The sequence below is a fragment of the Sapajus apella genome, unplaced genomic scaffold (genome assembly GCF_009761245.1).
Source record: "Sapajus apella isolate SASKATOON/1434 unplaced genomic scaffold, GSC_monkey_1.0 scaffold3, whole genome shotgun sequence".
Lineage (NCBI taxonomy): Eukaryota > Metazoa > Chordata > Mammalia > Primates > Cebidae > Sapajus > Sapajus apella.
This window is the reverse complement of record NW_022436943.1, coordinates 43,277,363-43,296,391: the sequence shown is the minus strand read 5'-3', so window position 1 is coordinate 43,296,391 and position 19,029 is coordinate 43,277,363. Positions and strand designations below refer to the sequence as shown.

The following is a 19,029-nucleotide window of genomic DNA, read 5'->3' as shown; positions in this document are numbered from 1 at the left end:
GTGGCCACTTTTGCTTCTTGACTGACTTGGTTTAGGTGGTGTTGCTTTGTAGTGAAGTTTTAGACAAGAGTATTTGAGATCTGGAAACCCTCTACCTCCCCCACCCCACCCCTGCCACACACAGTTTAGATGTATGGCTTGCTGATATTATCAATTTTAGGAAAAAGCTTGAGCACTCAAGGTTTTTGTTTTGTTTTATTGAGACAGAGTCTTGCTCTGTCACCCAGGCTGGAGTACACTGCTGTGATCTTGGCTCACTGCAACCTCCACCTCCTGGGTTCAAGCAGTTCTCCTACCTCAGCCTCCCGAGTAGCTTGAATTACAGGTGTGCACCACCACACTCACCTTATTTTTGTATTTTTAGTGGAGCCAGGGTTTCTCCTTATTGACCTGGCTGGTCTCGAACTCCTGACCTCAAATGATCCACCTGCCTTCTGTCTCCCAAAGTGCTGGGATTATAGGCATGAATCACTGCACCCAGCCAAAAACTCAAGTATTTATTTAATTTACCTTTTTAGGGCTACCTCTATTACATAGACTAAAATGTTAAAGAGAGCTGATTTTCCTTGAGTGATGGTGTCAACTTCTCTGTCAGATTTGTGACTTGTGTGTGTATATGTTTACTTAGGATGAGCTGAATAGATAGAAAAATGTCACTTTTCGTAAGAATCATAGAATCTTAGATTTGTAATGTGCCTAAAAGGTTTATTAAATCTAGTCTCCTCATTTATGGAATTTCTCATGCAGTCTTCCCTGTATTATGTACCTTGTGTCTTATAGTAGAATACTTTAGTTGTATTATGTTGTATGAATTGGGTAGAAAAGATAAGGGAATTAGGGAGTCTAGTTCAGGGGTTACTGCAATAATCTAGAGGGGAAATGGTGAAGGCCTAAATAAAGATAGCATTAGTGAAAATGGAGTAGAAATAGAGTTGACATGATTGAATTAGTGAACGTAAATTTAGCCATTAATATATATATATATTCTTACATATATTTTATATATATATTCTTACATATATTTTATATATATATGTATATATATTCTTACATATATATTAAGACTCAATCTTCGTAATTACTCAGTGAGGTAGATAATATTTTAATCCTAATATTATATATTAGGCAGCTGAAAGAATGGAGGTTAAGTAACTTTCTCAAGGGCATAAAGTTGGAAAATGATAAAACCCTTTTTAATCAGGGGTGACCTAAGAGTCCAGTGCACTTCATATATCATTCCCCCTTCCACCTCTGTGGTCCCTGAGGAATCAATAGACAGAAGTTGCACATGGCTTTTTCAGGACTGCTATAACGGAGTTGTGGATGACTTAAGTTTCCCATTGGAAACTTTGGTTGGATTGGGTGTGGGTTAGGATCTTGGCAGGAAATAAATGGCAGATACACACATGTTAATTGAGGGAAATGAACGGACCATTTAGAACAGAGTTAAGAGAAACCAACATGAGGTTGAGGAACCCTCTGAGCTAGCAACAGTGAGGAACAGTTGCCACTTCCAGGCCTGAAACAACAAAGGGAAGAAGTTACTAGAACCTACTGTTGCCATGGAAAGAGTCACGTAGGATCTGTGTCTTTTAATAAAAGAATGAAGCTGCTGTTTACCTGCAGCCTGGCAGAAAGGAATCTGGGGTAATTAATATAAACTTGCTTTCCAGTTTCCTTTTTGTGGAAACTGTTGGATCAACTCAGTCAGAAGCCGGAAGGGTAGAGCCCGGTTAATACTAGGGTATTGAGTAGGGTAGAGAACAGATCAGGAGGGGCAAAAGGAGAATAATCAGAACAGACTACCTTTTTAACCCCAGCACATCCACTGTTGCTTTTGTTGAGATGAAAAGCTAGTTCTCCTAACGTGGGGACTTAGAAAGTCCTGTGAGCCACTGAAAGAGTTGGCAATGGCTGAATACTTGTTTTTTAAATGAAGTGTTACTTGAACACAGCCATACCCATTTATTTATATATTGACTATGGAGGTTTGGAGCTACACTGGCAGAGCTGAGTAGCTGAGACAGTGACTGTGTGACCCACAAAGCTTAAAATATTTCTGTCTGGCACTTTAAGAGAGGGCTTGCTAAACCCTGAGCTATTCTATTAGTGTGAGAAATGACATTTCAGCCCTGTTCCCACCCAAAATATTAGTTACCTTTACTATCATTTATGCAAGATAATGGAAAGAAAACTGATTAAAAGAAACAGTGTAAAACTTAATTGCTACAGTCCCTGCTTTCCTTAGCTGGTAACTTGGCCAAAGTTGATATACACTGCTTTATTTCTCCACTTCTTTGGTGTTTCCTTTTTGTTTGCTGACATTTCTGTTGGGATGAACTAGACTCTTGTTTCTTTTAATTATTTTTTTTTTTTTTTGAGAGAGTCTTACTCTGTCACCAGCCTAGAGTGCAGTGGCACAGTCTCAGCTCACTGCAATCTCCATCTCCTGGGTTTAAGCAATCCTTCTGCCTCAGCCTCCCGAGTAGCTGGGACTACAGGCGTGTGCCACCATGCTCGGCTAATTTTTTTTGTATTTTTTTGTATTTTTTTTTTTTTGGGACGGAGTTTCGCTCTTGTTACCCAGGCTGGAGTGCAATGGCGCTATCTCGGCTCACCGCAACCTCTGCCTCCTGGGTTCAGGCAATTCTCCTGCCTCAGCCTCCTGAGTAGCTGGGATTACAGGCACGCACCACCATGCCCAGTTAACTTTTTGCATTTTTAGTAGAGACGGGGTTTCACCATGTTGACCAGGATGGTCTCGATCTCTTGACCTCGTGATCCACCTGCCTCGGCCTCCCTAAGTGCTGGGATTACAGGCTTGAGCCACCGCGCCCGGCGAAGCTTTAATTTTTTATTTGGTAATTGGAATGATTCATTCCAGCAAGAACTGGACCTCTTTCTTTGCTTTTTGCTTCTTTGGGATGAGGAGCTCAAGGTGGTCAAAGGGCAGCCTCAACTTCCAGTGTAATGGAATCATGATTATGTGCCCTGGTGGCTGCGTTCTTCACTTGGGCACTAGGACCTCTCAACACACTGAACCCAGGGTCACAGAGACAGGAGACAAAAATTCCTCTCATGGCTGGGCACTGTGGCTCACACCTATAATCCCAGCACTTTGGGAGGCTGAGGTGGGTGGATCACCTGAGGTCAGGAGTTCAAGACTACCCTTGCCAAAATGGTGAAACCCTGTCTTTACTGAAAATACAAAAAAATTAGCTGGGTGTGGTGGTGGGTGTCTGTAATCCCAGCTACTCAGGAGGCTGAGGCAGGAGAATCACTTGAACCTGGGAGGTGGAGGTTGCAGTGAGCCGAGATTGCGCCATTGCACTCCAGCCTGGGCAACAAGAGCAAAACTCTGTCTTGAAAAAAAAAAAAATTCTTCTATGGCATTTTTAGTGTAATAGTGAAAATAGTCACTCCAACTTTGACCCCCTGGTTCCCAGTTCTGTTTTGGCCAGGAGAGATAATCCTATATGTTGTCTACTAATTTAAGGCAGCCTCCTGTAGGAGATTTCTTGATTGTTGCTGTTACTGAGTCTTCAGCAGTTGATCATGCCATCTACTTCTGTATGATAGGGTACAAGATAAAATGCATAAGTTTAAACAAATCGGTTATTCTATTTTCTGTGTGTGGAAGAGAAGGGCAGCAGGTTTGAGAGGAAAGATTCATAGGTCAGATTAGAAAATGTTACATTTCATGCACTTTTGGGTTATTAAATTGAGATGAATAGTGGGTAGTTGACTACATGTCTGTGCAGATAAAGAATGAGATGGTGAGACAGATTTAAAAGTCTTTGATATACAGTTGTTCATGAAGGGTGTAGAAAAGCTCACTTGGAGTATCTAGCAGGAAATGAGCATCAGGGAGAAATATCTGAAGAATATGATGTTGGAGAAAACTGACCAAGAGCCTCTTGGGCTGCAGAAACCAATGAAAAACTTTTTTTTTTTTTTTTTTTTTGAGACAGGATCTCGCTGTCACCTAGGCTGGAGTGCAGTGGCACAATCATAGTTCACTGCAGCCTCAGCCTCCCTGGGCGCAGGTAGTTAACCCACCTCAGCCTTCTGAGTAGCTGGGACCACAGTCATGCACCACCCACCTGGCTAATTTTTGTATTTTTTGGTAGAGACGGAGATTTGCCATGTTGCCTGACTGGTCTCAAACTCCTGGGCTCAAGCAGTCCACCCTACTTTGGCCTTCCAAAGTGCTGGGATTACAGATATGAGCCGTCACACCTGGCCAAAAAACATATTTTAAGAAGGAAGAGGCTAGGTGCAGTGTGGCCCATGCCTGAAAGCCCAGCACTTTGGGAGGCTGAGGCAGGTGGATCACCTGATGTCAGGAGTTTGAGACCAGACTGGCCAATGTACTGAAACCCTGTCTCTGTTAAAAATACAAAACAATTAGCCAGGCATGGTGTTGGACATAATCCCAGCTACTCGGGAGGCTGAGTCAGGAGAGTCACTTGAACCCAGGAGGCGGAGGTTGCAGTGAGCCGAGATTGTGCCACTGCACTCCAGCCTGGGCATCAGGAGTGAAACTCCATCTCAAAAAACAAAAAGGAGGAAATGGTTGTTCATTTTAAATGTAAACAGTAAGTGTAAACTTGAAAACTGAAAGTAATTCTTGGTCATTAGTGACTACAGCAAGGATAATGTATTAGTCCATTTTCATACTGCTGATAAAGACATACCTAAAACTGGGCAATTTACAAAGGAAAGAGGTTTAATGGGGAACTCACAGTTCCATGTGGCTTGGGGAAACCTCACAATAATGGCGGAAGGCAAGGAGTTGCAAGTCACACCTTACGTGGATGGCAACAGGCAAAAAGAGAGCTTGTGCAGAAAAAATCCCTGCCACTTTTAAAACTGTCAGATTGCTGGACATGGTGGCTCATGCCTGTATTCCCAGCTCTTTGGGAGCCTGAGGCCAGCGGATCACCTGAGGTCAGGAGTTCAAGACCACCTTGGCCAACATGTTGAAACTCTGTCTCTATGAAAATACAAAAATTAGCTGGGCATAATAGTGGGTGCCTGTAATCCCATCTACTTGGGAGGCTGAGGTGGGAGAATCCCTTGAACCTGGGAGTTGGAGGTTGCAGTGAGCTGAGATTGTGCCATCACACTCCAGCGAGGGTGACAGAGCAAGACTCCATCTCAAAAAACAAAATGTCAGATCTCATGATACTTATTCACTATCATGAGAACAGCACAGGAAATACTTGCCCCCATGATTCAGTTACCTCCCACTGGATCCCTCCCATAATACATGGGAATACAAGATGAGATTTGCGTGGGGACACAGCCAAACCGTATAATTCTGTCCCTGGCCCCTCCCAAATTTATGTTCTCACATTTCAAAACCAATCATGCCTTCCTAACGGTCCCCTAAAGTCTTAACTCATTTCAGCATTAACTCAAAAGTCCAAAGTCTCATCCGAGACAAGGCAAGTCTCTTTTGCCTATGAACCTGTAAAATCAAAAGCAAGTTAGTTACTTCCTAGTCACAATGAGGATACAGGCAGGGGGTAAATACAGCCATTCCAAGTGGGAGAAATTAGCCAAAACAAAGGGGCTACAGGCCCCATGCAAGTCTGAAATCCAGCAGGACAGTCAAATCTTAGAGCTCCAAAATGATCTCCTATGACTCTGTGTCACATCCAGGTCACACTGATGTAAGAGGTAGGTTCCCATAGTCTTGGGCAGCTCTGCCCGTGTGGATTTGCAGGGTCTAGGCTTCTGGCTGCCTTGATGGGATGATTTTGAGTGTCTGCAGCTTTTCCAGGTGCATGGTGGAAGTTGTCAGTGGACCTACCATTCTGGGAGATGGAGCATGGTGGCCCACTTCCCACATCTCCCCCAGTAGGGACCCTGTGTGGGGGCTCTGACCCCACATTTCCCTTTTGCACTGGCCTAGAAAAGGTTCTCCATGAGGACCCGGCCCCTACAGCAAACTTCTGCCTGTGCATCCAGGGATTTCCATACATACTCTGAAATCTAGGCAGAGATTCCCAAACCTTAGTTCTTAACTTATGTGTGCTCACAGGCTCATCACCACGTGGAAGCTGTGAAGACATGAGGCTTGCACCACTCTGAGGCTCTAAGTTGACCCATTTTAGCGCTGGCTGGAGTGGCTAGGATGTAGGGCACCACATCCCTAGGCTGCACACAGCATGAGGACTCTGGGCCTGGCCCACTAAAACACTTTTTCCTCCTAGGCTTCCAGGCCTATGATGGGAGGGGCTGCTGTGAAGGTCTCTGACATGCCCTGGAGACATTTTTCCCATTTTCTTTGGGATTAACATTCAGCTCCTTGTTACTTTTGCAAATTTCTATAGCCAGCTTGGATTTCTTCTCAGAAAATGGGATTTTCTTTTATTTCTCATTGTCAGGCTGCAAATTTTCCAAACTTTTATGCTCTACTTCCCTTATAAAACTGAATGCCTTTAACACACCCAAGTCACCTCTTAAATGCTTTGCTGCTTAGAAATTTCTTCTCTGGCTACCCAAGTTCACAGTTCCACAGATCTCTAGGGTGGGGCAAAATGCCACCAATCTCTGTGCTAAAACATAACAAGAGCCACCTTTGCTTTAGTTCCCAGTAAATCCTCATCTCTATCTGATACCCACCTCAGCCTGGACCTTACTTTTCATATCACTTAGCAGCATTTTGGTCAAAGCCATTCAACAGGTATCTAGGAAGTTCCAAACTGTCCCACATTTTCCTGTCTTCTGAGCTCTCCAAACTGGTCCACCCGCTGCCTGTTTCCCAGTTCCATAGTTGCTTCCACACAGGTAGCTTTTCAGCAGCACCACACTCTACTGGTACCAGTTTACTGTATTAGTCCATTTTCACACTGCTGATCACATACCCGAGACTGGGAAGTTTACAAAGGAAAGAGGTTTAATGGAGATATTACAGTTCCACATGGCTGAGGAAGCCTCACAATAATGGCAGAAGCCAAGGAGGAGCGAGTCACAACTTACCTGGATGGCAGCAGGCAAAAAGTTTGTGCAGAAAAATTCCCATTTTTAGAACCGTCAGATCTCATGAGACTGACTTACTTTACGAGAACAGCACCGGAAAGACTTGCCCCCATGATTCATTTACCTCCCACCGAGTCTCTCCCACAACATATGGGAATTCAAGATGAGATTTGGGTGGGGACACAAAAACCATATCAGGTAATTTCAGTGGACTGGTGACTGCATAAGTCATAGTGAACTGAAGAGGAAGTTGGAACAGTGAACATACTCTACAAGAATTTCTGTTTGGAAGGTATGGGAAAAAGAAAAAATTCATTTGAGGGTAGCATAGATCTACAGGCTTTTAAAACCTTGGATCTTGATCATGTCTGTAGGCAAAGGAAAAAAATTTACAGAAAGGAAAGATTATAATTGAGGAAAGAGAAATATAGTGATATTTCTGATGATACTGTTGGGAGTAGCCTCTAAAGGACCACTGGATATATCATTCTTTTTTTTTTTGAGATGGAGTTTTGCTCTTGTTACCCAGGCTGGAGTGCAATGGTGCGATCTCAGCTCACCGCAACCTCCGCCTCCTGGATTCAAGCAATTCTCCTGCCTCAGCCTCCTGAGTAGCTGGGACTACAGGCGCGCACCACCATGCCCAGCTAATTTTTGTATTTTTTTTTTTTTTTTAGTAGAGACGGGGTTTCACCATGTTGACCAGGATGGTCTTGATCTCTTGACCTCATAATCCGCCCATCTCAGCCTCCCAAAGTGCTGGGATTATAGGCGTGAGCCACTGCGCCCGGCCTTTTTTTTTTTTTTTTTGAGACAGAGTCTCTCTCTGTCGCCAGGCACCAGGCTGAAGTGCAGTGGTGCAATTTTGGCTCACTGCAATCTCCACCTCCTGGGTTCAAGCAATTCTGCCTCAGCCTCCCAAGTAGCTGGGACTACAGGCACGCACCACCACGCCCAGCTAATTTTTGTATTTTAGTGGAGACGGGGTTTCACTATGCTGGCCAGGTGTTCTCAATCTCTTGACCTCTTGATCTACCTGCCTCGGCCTCTCAAAGTGCTGAGATTACAGGCGTGAGCCACCATGCCCGGCGGATATATCATTCTTAAACAGAAGGAAAGATGGGTACATGAAACAGAGGGGCAAGAGAATTTGTAGTTGACAGAGGAGTGATTGAATTTAAGGATTTAGGGTGAAGGGACAAAAGTAGCCCCAGGAGTGCCAAGAAGATTATGGTGAGAAACTGGAAGAAGTCAAGGACAGGAGGATTTCAGGCAGTTGGGCAGGAGGACTGGGAGAGAAGTAATGAGAAGAGTGGCAGGAGAGACATTGCGAACAGTTGAGTTCATAATGTCAGCATCGGAGCAGTTGCAAGCAGTGATGAAGTGCTTTTCAGAGTGTGATCTTGATTCTTCCCAGATGGAATTGAAGATTGTAGAAATTGAGGTCAAGGAACTTTGAGGCAGTCTTATTGGATGGCACAGACACATCTATAGTCAAGTCACTTAGTGTGATGGCAGACATGTTACAGAAGAAGAGTATGTGGCCAGGTGTAGTGGTTTATGCCTGTAATTCCAGTGCTCTGGGAGGCCGAGATTGGAGGATCACTTGAGGCCAGAAGTTCCAGACCAGCCTGGGGAACATAATAAGACCCATCTCTCTTGAAAAAAAGTTTTTAATTAGCCAGGCATGGTAGTGCATGCCTGTAGTCCCCAGCTACTCTGGAGGCTGAGATGGGAGGATCACTTGAGCCTGGAGGCTGAGGTGAGAGGATCACTTGAGCCTGGGAGGTTGAAGCTGCAGTAAGCCATGATTGCTACGCTGCATTCTAGCCTGGGTGACGGAGCAAGACCCTGTCTCTGAAAAAGAAAAAAAAAAGCGAGAGTATGAGCCTTCAGCAAATGTTGGGGAGTTGTATAGATAAGAAGCATAGAGGATGGTGTACCTGTCTAGCATGAACATAAACGATAAGCAGGAAAAGAATAACAAAAACATTTATTAAGCATATGCTAGGTGCTAGCTACAATTTTAAGTACGCTCCATGTATTAAATTGTTCAGTTGTTTTTGTTTTGTTTTTTGAGATGTGATCTTGCTCTGTCACCCAGACTGGAATGCAATGTCACAGTCACAGCTCACTGCAGCCTCAACCTCCCAGGTTCAAGCAATCCTTCCACTTTAGCCATGCCTGGCTGTTCGGTTGTCATAATAACACTAAAAGGCCAGTAGTGTCATTATTTTTGTTGAGAAAACTGAGGCACAATGAGCTGGGGTCACTAACTCAAGATCATACAATTACTAAGTGACAGAGCTAGGATTTGAATACAGGGAGTCTACCTCCAGAACACCTGCTTTTAACTGTGACACTATGCCGCCCTTACCCTTATAGTGTACATTAAATTAAAATCCTATAAATCGCCCAGAAGCAGTAGTCGAAACTAGGAGAATGCCTATTTTCCACTACCCTCATTTATAGTGAATGGGAGAGTAAGTAGCTTCTTGTCTAGGAGGATTCAGGAGCCATTTCATTTAAGGCTAGAGGGTAGAGAGGGAGTTTTAGAAAAGGTTGAAAGGCACAGGGGAAATGTTGAAAATGGAATGTGGGCTCCAGGAGGATGGTTATCTGTGAAGTGGTGGGGAGAGAGCAAGCAGCAAGGAGTGAGAGGCTCGATGACCTGAGGGGCTTGCAGATGACCAGTGGCTAAGTGTGGCAGAGATTGAAGACCTGTAGAGGTTAATGGGTCTGAGTGTTTCAGGCAGGTGTAGGTTAGAGTCCCCGGTGGTGTTAGAGACTTGACGGTGCAAGGAGTTTGGGCTTTTCGTATCTTCATGAAATGCATTCCTTCATTCTATCATTGTTACCAGAGTTTAGAAAGCCAGATGCTGTTCTTATGTCCCACCAAAGTAGCTGTTGACAGCACTTTCTTTAATCTTTTGTTTTGCAGTTGTCTTGGTTCTAATTCTTATCTTTCAGCTGATCCAAGCTCATTTAAATTTAAAATGGTCATTGGATGACAGATATGCTGATTAAAGGGATTCTGGTTATTCCTACAGCTGCTCAGTTTACACCTTTAAACACAGAATCTTTATCAACTGTATTTTGGCGTTTGCACTTCTGTTTTTCTGCATTTCTAACTCACAGATCTGTGCAGATTGTTCTAATTTAAGAGTGTATGGCCCTCTTCTTACTTGGGAATTGAGAACAAAGGGGTACAGAATCTCTAGGCTTTCTTGAGGCAGTTGGGCTAAATGTTACCTAAAAACAATTCTTGCATATTATTTAAAACCTTTCTACCCAGAGGCATTATGACATAGTGAGAATCATTTGGAATCATTTAGATGTGTTTGAATCTCAATTCTCTACTTCTTAGTGACCTAATTTTTTTTTACCTTTGTTATCTGTAAAAAGTTCTTTTTTAAAAATACTTTACAGTAGTATTTGTAGCTTCTCTGTAAAAAGTATAAAGTAGTACTTGTCTCTTAGAGTTGGTATTAGGATTAGAGGGAACACAGGAAAGTATCTAATGCAATGTCTGGTACATGGTAGCAGCCATTTTTAAACTTTTTTTTTTTTTTTTTTTTTTTAACAAGATGGGGTTTCACTATGTTGGCCAGGCTGGTCTTGAACTCCTGACCTCAGATGAGCCACCGTGCCTGGCCAGTAGCAGCCATTATAATCTAGTTCTCTGTGGTTACTATCTGAATTTTGTCTTAGATATTTCTGTTACAGCCTCTGAATGTTTTCTGTTCACTTTGGAGCTCCTGAAATATTACTGTTTATACCCTCCCTTGTTTTATGTTTGAGTACATCAGCTTTCAACCCAGGATATTAAAATCACACTGGACATACATTCCCTCATTCATCTGTTCATCTTTCCCATTGATTCAGTACGAGAGGAAAGACTGTATTTAACTGGTTTTCCTGTGTCGGATACAGATAGATTGTCGGATACAGATATACAGCTAACATAGTAGAACATGGATCTGGATATAGCTGCAGATTTTCCCTACTTGCCTTGATATCTTTTGTAGCGCTTGCCACCTCATAAGCAGAAACTCATACTTGTTAGCTTCAGTGGTATAATTTTTTACCCCATTTTTTTCTTCTATGTTCTTTCTCTCATCAGTCTTCTGGTTTTGATTCTTTTTCTGCTATCATTTTTTTCTTCCTCCCTTAGTCCTAGTCTGCTTAGAAATTCTGGTTTTTGAGAGTAGCAAGCCTTTTACTTGTTTCTGACTGCCTAATTTACACTGATAGTGAATATGAACTACTGGGATGATACAGTTTACGTAACTCACACCCATTCAGTCACTAGGACAATCATGTTTGAAATTAAAATACTTGGAAAACATATGTATGTGTATAGCTATTTGGGATTTTGTTTCTGGAGTGTAGTATGTATATAAGTGGTAAAAATAAAAACTGTATTCTGAAACATACCAGTCTTTGTAATGAAATTGTTACTCTATCTTTACAGGGATTTGTGGAACTGACCATATTTCCCACAGTTGCAAACTTGAATAGAATCAAGTTGAACAGCAAACAGTGTAGAATATACCGAGTAAGGATCAATGACTTAGAGGCTGCTTTTATTTATAATGATCCAACCTTGGAAGTTTGTCACAGTGAATCAAAACAGTAAGTTATACACTTTAAAAGTTATTATTTTTAACAGTTTTTAAAAAATATTTTTAATGATCGCATTAGTTTTTCTGAAAAGATTTTTTTTTTTAGATTGTTACTAGGCTTTGAATCCCAATCTTTTTTTCTAATTAAAATACCGATTTTACCACGCTGTACATTTGGTTCAAATGATTTTGCTAGCTGTGCCCAACATAGTTCTAAGTTTCCCTTCTTCATGTTTAAATTTTTAAGGAAGCATTATCTAGGAACTTTAATTAGATTATCTTAGTAAATTTTTTTTTTTTTTTACTTTTAATGTTTTTCTTAACTATTTACTTCATAAATATTGAAAGTATTTTCAGTGGGTTAGATGGTTACTGTAATCTGTAGACCAGAAGCTACTTTAAAATATTCTGTGAAATATTTTGACTGCTATGTTATAAAAATATTATGTCTGAAATAGCTAATTTATTCACCTTAAATAAATATTGCATCTATTGAGGCTACTTCTGATTTTTATCATTAAACATATTGCTGCTATCCATTGTATGTTCTGTTTTCTTTCATACTTTGTTTCCATTTCCTGTGTGTGTGTGTGTGTGCGTGCGCACGTGTGCACACACACGCGCACATGCACGTGCTTCATTTTTTGGTCATCTTTATGGTTAAATAATACTTCATTTGTTCAGTCTGTTATAATTTGTATAATTTTTCTCTATTTGTTCAGTCTGTTATAATTTGTATAATTATTCTCCGGTAGTTTGGCATTTTGTAGTCATAAGTGGTGAGTGAATGTTTTGGCACATACAAATTTTTTTCCCTTTGGATCATTATCATTTCTAACATCTCTTTTCAGTATTTTACCTGATTGCGCCCTAGTATTTAAATTAGTATAAATTAGTACATTTGCGGCACTTGCTTTTCAAAGCTTTAATAACATTGGGTTTTATCATTTCTGTGATTCTTTGTGTTTTGGGTAGGATGCCAAAACTTTATCATAAACTTTTTAGTCAAAATGATATTTTAACTAGTCTAAATGTATAATATTGCCTTCAGGTGTAGCAGTTCTTAAAATGTGATTCCCAGACAAGCATCACTGTCAACTGGGAACTTGTTAGACCGGCCAGCTCTCAAGCAATACCCCAGACCTATTGAATGAGAAACTGGGGTTAGGGTCCTACAGATTGTGTTTTAACAAGCTTGCCGGGTGATTCTGATACAGACTGAGGTTTGAGAACCACTGCCATAAGGAATTGCAAAGGTTTAGAAGGGAGGCTTATTTTTAGACATATTTATGGCCCCAATAATCATTGGTTTAAAATCTTTCACATTTAGAGAGGTAATACACAAATGGGATTGGAAAAATTCAGGGAATCCCTGATTTACTCCTATAACTTTCCATTTCACAAAAGTGAGTTGTTGAAATTACATTGCTTTTAAAGCTACATTTGTAGAATTGACATAAAAAACTTATCACAAAATTATCTGTATCCCTTTCCCCCCAGAAAACAAAAATTAAAACATCTACCTTTGGGGTAGTTAGTATACACTGCTAATAAATGGAAAGGTCATCAGTTAAAGAGCAGATAAGGGACCCATTGCCTTGCCTGAAAGCCAAAATACCCACCCTGTCCAGCCTAGAACTCTGCATTTGATAATAGGGTAAGACGCCTGTTTGTCAGTCACAGAAGACAGTGTCTGTACGTCTTTTTTACTAATAATTTGTTGTTGCTGCCCAGGGCTCAAGATAATCTGTTATTGTAATGACAGGGCTCCTGATCTGTTAAGGAAGCAAGCTTTACTTTGTTATTTTTATTTTGATGATACTCCCTAAAATTTTTCTCTAGTGATATGAAAGATGCCTCATTACTTTTAGTGTTCTAAATCACTAAATCACTAGTGTTTAGTGTCTTTCCTGGAAGACAGTTTTTCCACAGACCAGCAGGGCAGAGGGGGTTCAGAATGAAACTTCCACCTCAGATCATCAGGAGTTAGATTCTCATGAGTAGCCTGTGACCTAGATCTTCTGCATGCACAGTTCCCAATAGAGTTCAGGCTCCTGTGAGAATCTAGTGCTGCTGGTGATCTGACAGGAGGCAGAGCTGAGAAGGTAATGCTTGCTCACCTGCTACTCACCTCCTGCTGTGTGGCCTGGTTCCTAACAGGCTACAGACCTGTTATAAATATATTTGTAGTATAAAGAATGAAAAGGAAGTTCTAAAAGAGAATCTTTTCAAAGATTAGTTTAGGAAATTGGGAAAGATGGAGTATATTTAAAACTGTTCTTTTAACTAGAACCATAGCTCTGTTTCCCATGGCCACTTAGTAAATGCTTGACTAATAAATAATTGACTAGTTTGCTTGACTATCCCTGCTTTTTTGCTTAGTTTTAGAATCTCGATTACTCTTGGGTAATTTTCAGCATTTTTACTTCTGTTTATCCTCTGAATTATTCAAAAAGAATTTGAAATTGATCTTAGAGTTTTATTAGTCAAAAGTTTTAGGAAGTAGCTAATGAAATTAGCATGAAGGGTAAACAAGTATGGATGGTGGATACCCACTATTAAGTTACTGCACAATTCCTAGAGGAAATCTGCAGATTTGTGTCTCATATTTCTGATTGCCACAGCAAAGAGGGTTTTTAAGATTCATAAGGCACAAGACAAAAACACAATTATTCAGAAGAAATATTAAGTTTATTAGCAGTTAGATGAGACTTTTTTTTTTTTTTATTATACTTTAAGTTCTGGGGTAGATGTGCAGAACATGCAGGTTTGTTACATAGGCATACACTTGCCATGGTGTTTTGCTGCATCGATCCCCCCATCATCTATATTAGGTATTCCTGCTAATGTTATCCCTCCCCAATCCCCCCAACCCCTGCTATTCCTCCCCTAGCCTCCCCACTCCCTGATAGGCCCTGGCGTGTGATGTTCCCCTCCCTGTGTCAATGTGTTCTCATTGTTCAACACCCACTTATGAGTGAGAACATGCGGGTGTTTGGTTTTCTGTTCTTGTGTCAGTCTGTTGAGAATGATGGTTTCCAACTTAGTCTATGTCCCCGCAAAGGACATGGATTCATCATTTTTTATGGCTGCATAGTATTCCATGGTGTATCTGTGCTACATTTCCTTTATCCAGTCTATCTGTGATGGGCATTTGGATTGGTTCCAAGTCTTTGCTGTTGTAAACAGTGCTGCAATAAACATATATGTGCATGTATCTTTATAATAGAACAATTTATAATCCTTTGGATATATATACCCAGTAATGGGATTGCTGGGTTAAATGGTATTTCTATTTCTAGATCGTTGAGGAATCGCCACACTGTCTTCCACATGGTTGAACTAATTTACACTCCCACAAACAGTGTAAAAGCATTCCTATTCCTCCACATCCACTCCAGCATCTGTTGTCTCCTCATTTTTTAATGATCATCATTCTAACTGGCATGAGATTGGTGTCTCATTGTAGTTTTGATTTGTATTTCTCTAATGTTGTAGTTTTGATTTGCATTTCTCTAATGACTGGTGATGATGAGCTTTTTTTCATATGTTTGTTAGCTGCATAAATATCTTCTTTTGAAAAGTGTCTGTTCATATCCTTTGCCCACTTTTTGATGGGGTTTTTTTTTTTTTTTTCTTGTAAATTTATTTAAGTTATTTGTAGATTCTGGGTATTAGCCCTTTGCCAGATGGGTAGGTTGCAAAGATTTTTTTTCCATTCTGTTGGTTGGTTGCCAGTTTACTTGAATGATAATTTCTTTTGCTGTGCAGAAGCTCTTAAGTTTATTTAGATTCTATTTGTGTATTTTGGCTTTTTTTTGCCGTTGCTTTTGGTGTTTTAGTCATGAAGTCTTTGCCCATGCCTATGTCCTGAATGGTATTGCCTATGTTTTCTTTTAGGGTTTTTATGGTGTTAGGTCTTATGTTTAAATCTTTAATCCTTCTGGAGTTAATTTTTGTATAAGGTGTGATAAAGGGATCCAGTTTTAGCTTTCTGCATATGGCTAGCCAGTTTTCCCAACACTATTTATTAAACAGGGAATCCTTCCCTCAGTTGCTTGTTTTTGTGAGGTTTGTCAAAGATCAGATGATTGTAGATGTGTGGCATTACTTCTGAGGCCCCTGTTCTGTTCCATTGGTCTATATTTCTGTTTTGGTACTAGTACCATGCTGTTTTCATTACTGTAGCCTTGTAGTATAGTTTGAAGTCAGGTAGTGTGATGCCTCCAGCTTTGTTTCTTTTGCTTAGGATTGTCTTGGCCATGTGGTCTCTTTTTTGGTTCCAGATTAAGTTTAAGGTGGCTTTTCCCAATTCTATGAAGAAAGTCATTGGTAGCTTGATGGGGATAGCATTGGATCTATAAATTACTTTGGACAGTATGGCCATTTTCACAATATTGGTTCTTCTTAACCATGAGCATGGAATGTTTTTCCATCTGTTTGTGTCCTCTCATTTCCTTGAGTAGTTGTTTGTAGTTCTCCTTGAAGAGGTCTTTCACATCCCTTGTTAGTTGTATTCCTAGGTATTTTATTTTCTTTGTAGCAATTGTGAATGGGAGTTCACTCATGATTTGACTCTGTTTATTATTGGTGTATAGGAATGCTTGTGATTTTTGCACATTGATTTTGTATCCTGAGACTCTGCTGAAGTTGCTTATCAACTTAAGGAGATTTTGGGCTAAGACAATGAGGTCTTCTAAGTATACAATCATGTTGTCTGCAAATAGAGACAATTTGACTTCTTCTTTTCCTAATTGAATACGCTTTATTTCTTTTTCTTGCCTGGTTGCCCTGGCCAGAACTTCCAATACCATGTTGAATAGGAATGGTGAGAGAGGGGATCCTTGTCTTGTGTCAGTTTTCAAAAGGAATGCTTCCAGTTTTTGCCCATTCAGTATGATATTGGCTATGGGTTTGTCATAAATAGCTCTTATTATTTAAAGATATATTCCATCAATACCTAGTTTATTGAGAGTTTTTAGCATAAAGGGCTGTTGAATTTTGTCAAAGGCCTTCTCTGCATCCATTGAGATCATCATGTGGTTTTTGTCTTTGGTTCTGTTTATGTGATGGATTACATTTGTAGATTTATGTATGCTGAATCAGCTTTCCATCCCAGGGATGAAGCCGACTTGATCGTGATGGATAAGCTTTTTAGTGTGCTGTTGCATTCAGTTTTCCAGTATTTTATTAAGGATTTTCGCATCAATGTTTGTCATGAATATTGGCCTGAAATTTTCTTTTTTAGTTGTGTTTCTGCCAGGTTTTGGTATCAGGATGATGTTGGTCTCATAAAATGAGTTAGATAGGATTCCCTCTTTTTGTATTTTTTGGAGTAGTTTCACAAGGAAGAGTACCAGCTCCTCTTTGTACCTCTGGTAGAATTTAGCTGTGAACCCATCTGGTCCTTGACTTGTTTTGGTTGGTAGGCTATTAATTACTGCCTCAATTTCAGACCTTGTTATTGGTCTATTCAGGGATTCAACTTCTTGCTGGTTTAGTCTTGGGAGAGTGTAAGTGTCCAGGAATTTATCCATTTCTTCTAGATTTACTGATTTATGTGTATAGAGTTATTTATAGTAATCTCTGATAGTAGTTTATGTTTCTGTGGGATCAGTGGTGATACCCCCTTTATAATTTTGTGTTGTATCTATTTGATTGGAAAGCGTTACTTTAAAAGAGAACTTTGGGAAAGGCAGATAGCTAAGGTCTTTAGCATGCTCCTAGATGTTTCTGATACTTATTTCTAAAATAACTTGCCTTCTTTAATGAATCAATAAAGCTAAAACAGAAATTACATATAGCAGTTTTAATTCAGTGATAAAATTTGATTTTACCATTGATTTTTTACATATAAGTATGTCTTAACACCGAAAGAAGTAATGTACTATACTATTTAATCACATTTTTAAATTATTTGTTTTAAAGTTAAGGTGCCATGCCCCCCTATTTTTGATTGAAAAAGTGTGCTTACAATGGTTGAGATTCAGCTCTTTTGAACTACAGGGGATTGTAAGGAAAAGAAACCTTTGGATAAGAGGCTGAAAGGCACTTCTATCTATTTTATCCAACTGTTAGCTGACATGTTAACATTACGTATACTAACAATTTAGAAACATGCTGGTTATGTAACATGCATAAGCTTCTCTCTTTTTGCTTTACTTTTTATCAGTAAAATAATTCAGCAGTTGAAGTTTTTCTGCATATATTCTGTGTGTGAATCTTATGCTTTGTAGATAGATTGGAGATTGTCTCCAGAGGAGTTATGACCCTTTGGTGTTTTTGTTTTTGCTGTACTTCTCTTTTCTTAGAATACATTAAATGTAGACTTTGTCAGGGAAACTGTTTCTGTGGATGGGTAACCTATAGTGGCTGGTAGCTCTTTTTTCTCTTTGTTTCTTTCTTAGATGGGCTTTGCTACTTTGAGAAGCCCTTTTTTCTCTTTTTTTCTTTTCATTTTTTTTCGAGAGGGAGTTTTGCTCCTGTTGCCCAGCCTGGAGTGTAATGGTGCAATCTTGGCTCACCACAACCTCCACCTCCCGGGTTCAAACTATTCTCCTGCCTTAGCCTCCTGAGTAGCTGGGATTACTGGCATGCACCACCATGCCCAGCTGATTTTGTATTTTTAGTAGGGACAGGTTTTCTCCATGTTGGTCAGATCGGTCTCGAATTCCCAAGCTCAGGTGATCTGCCCGCCTCAGCCTTCCAAAGTGCTGGAATTACAGGCGTGGGCCGCTGCGCCCAGCCTTTTTGTTTTTGAGAGGGAGTCTCGCTCTGTCGTCCAGGCTGGAGTAGAGTGGCACGATTTTGGCTCTCTGCAACCTTTACCTCACAGGTTCAAGTGTTTCTTCTGCCTCAGCTTTCCAAGTAGCTGGGATTATAGGCACACGCCACCATGCCCAGCTAATTTTTTTTTTTTTTGTATTTTTAGTAGAGATGGGGTTTCACCATATTGGCCAGGCTGGTCTTGAACTCCTGACCTCATGATCTGCCCACCTCAGCCTCCCGAAGTGCTGGGATTAGAGGCGTGACCCACCACGCCCAGCCAAGAAGCTCTTTTTTCTTTTGATTTTGTAGAGCCTATATTTTAATGCAGACTTTGAAGCTTTTAAATTGTTTCATTAATGTCACATAATAGAAATTGTTAATTCTCTTGTTGATTATGGTTAAGTAATATCAATATTTTAACTCAGCTGCAATGCTGCACTGCCAGTTGGTTTATTAGTATTATAATTATCTTAGAGTTGGAGGGACATTAGGATTCATTTAGTCTAAATTTCAACATGAAGTCTTACTATATTTCGTCTTCTGCTTGAAAGCTTCCAGTTCGGCAGAGCTCATAATATATTTTTCTTCATTTATACATATATATATATAATATATATATATATATATATATATATATATATATACA

At 40.2% G+C, this 19,029-nt stretch overlaps 1 protein-coding gene across 3 annotated transcripts in view; it reads left to right on the top strand.

The window, feature by feature from the left end:
• Window positions 1–19,029, top strand: part of TAF2 (TATA-box binding protein associated factor 2) — a 104,946-nt gene that overhangs the window by 1,546 nt on the left and 84,371 nt on the right. For all 3 annotated transcript variants that reach the window (XM_032252611.1, XM_032252620.1, XM_032252634.1), the window contains exon 3: window positions 11,465–11,625. In XM_032252611.1, the coding sequence (XP_032108502.1) occupies window positions 11,465–11,625 (161 nt within the window). The remainder of the gene's footprint in view (window positions 1–11,464; window positions 11,626–19,029) is intronic.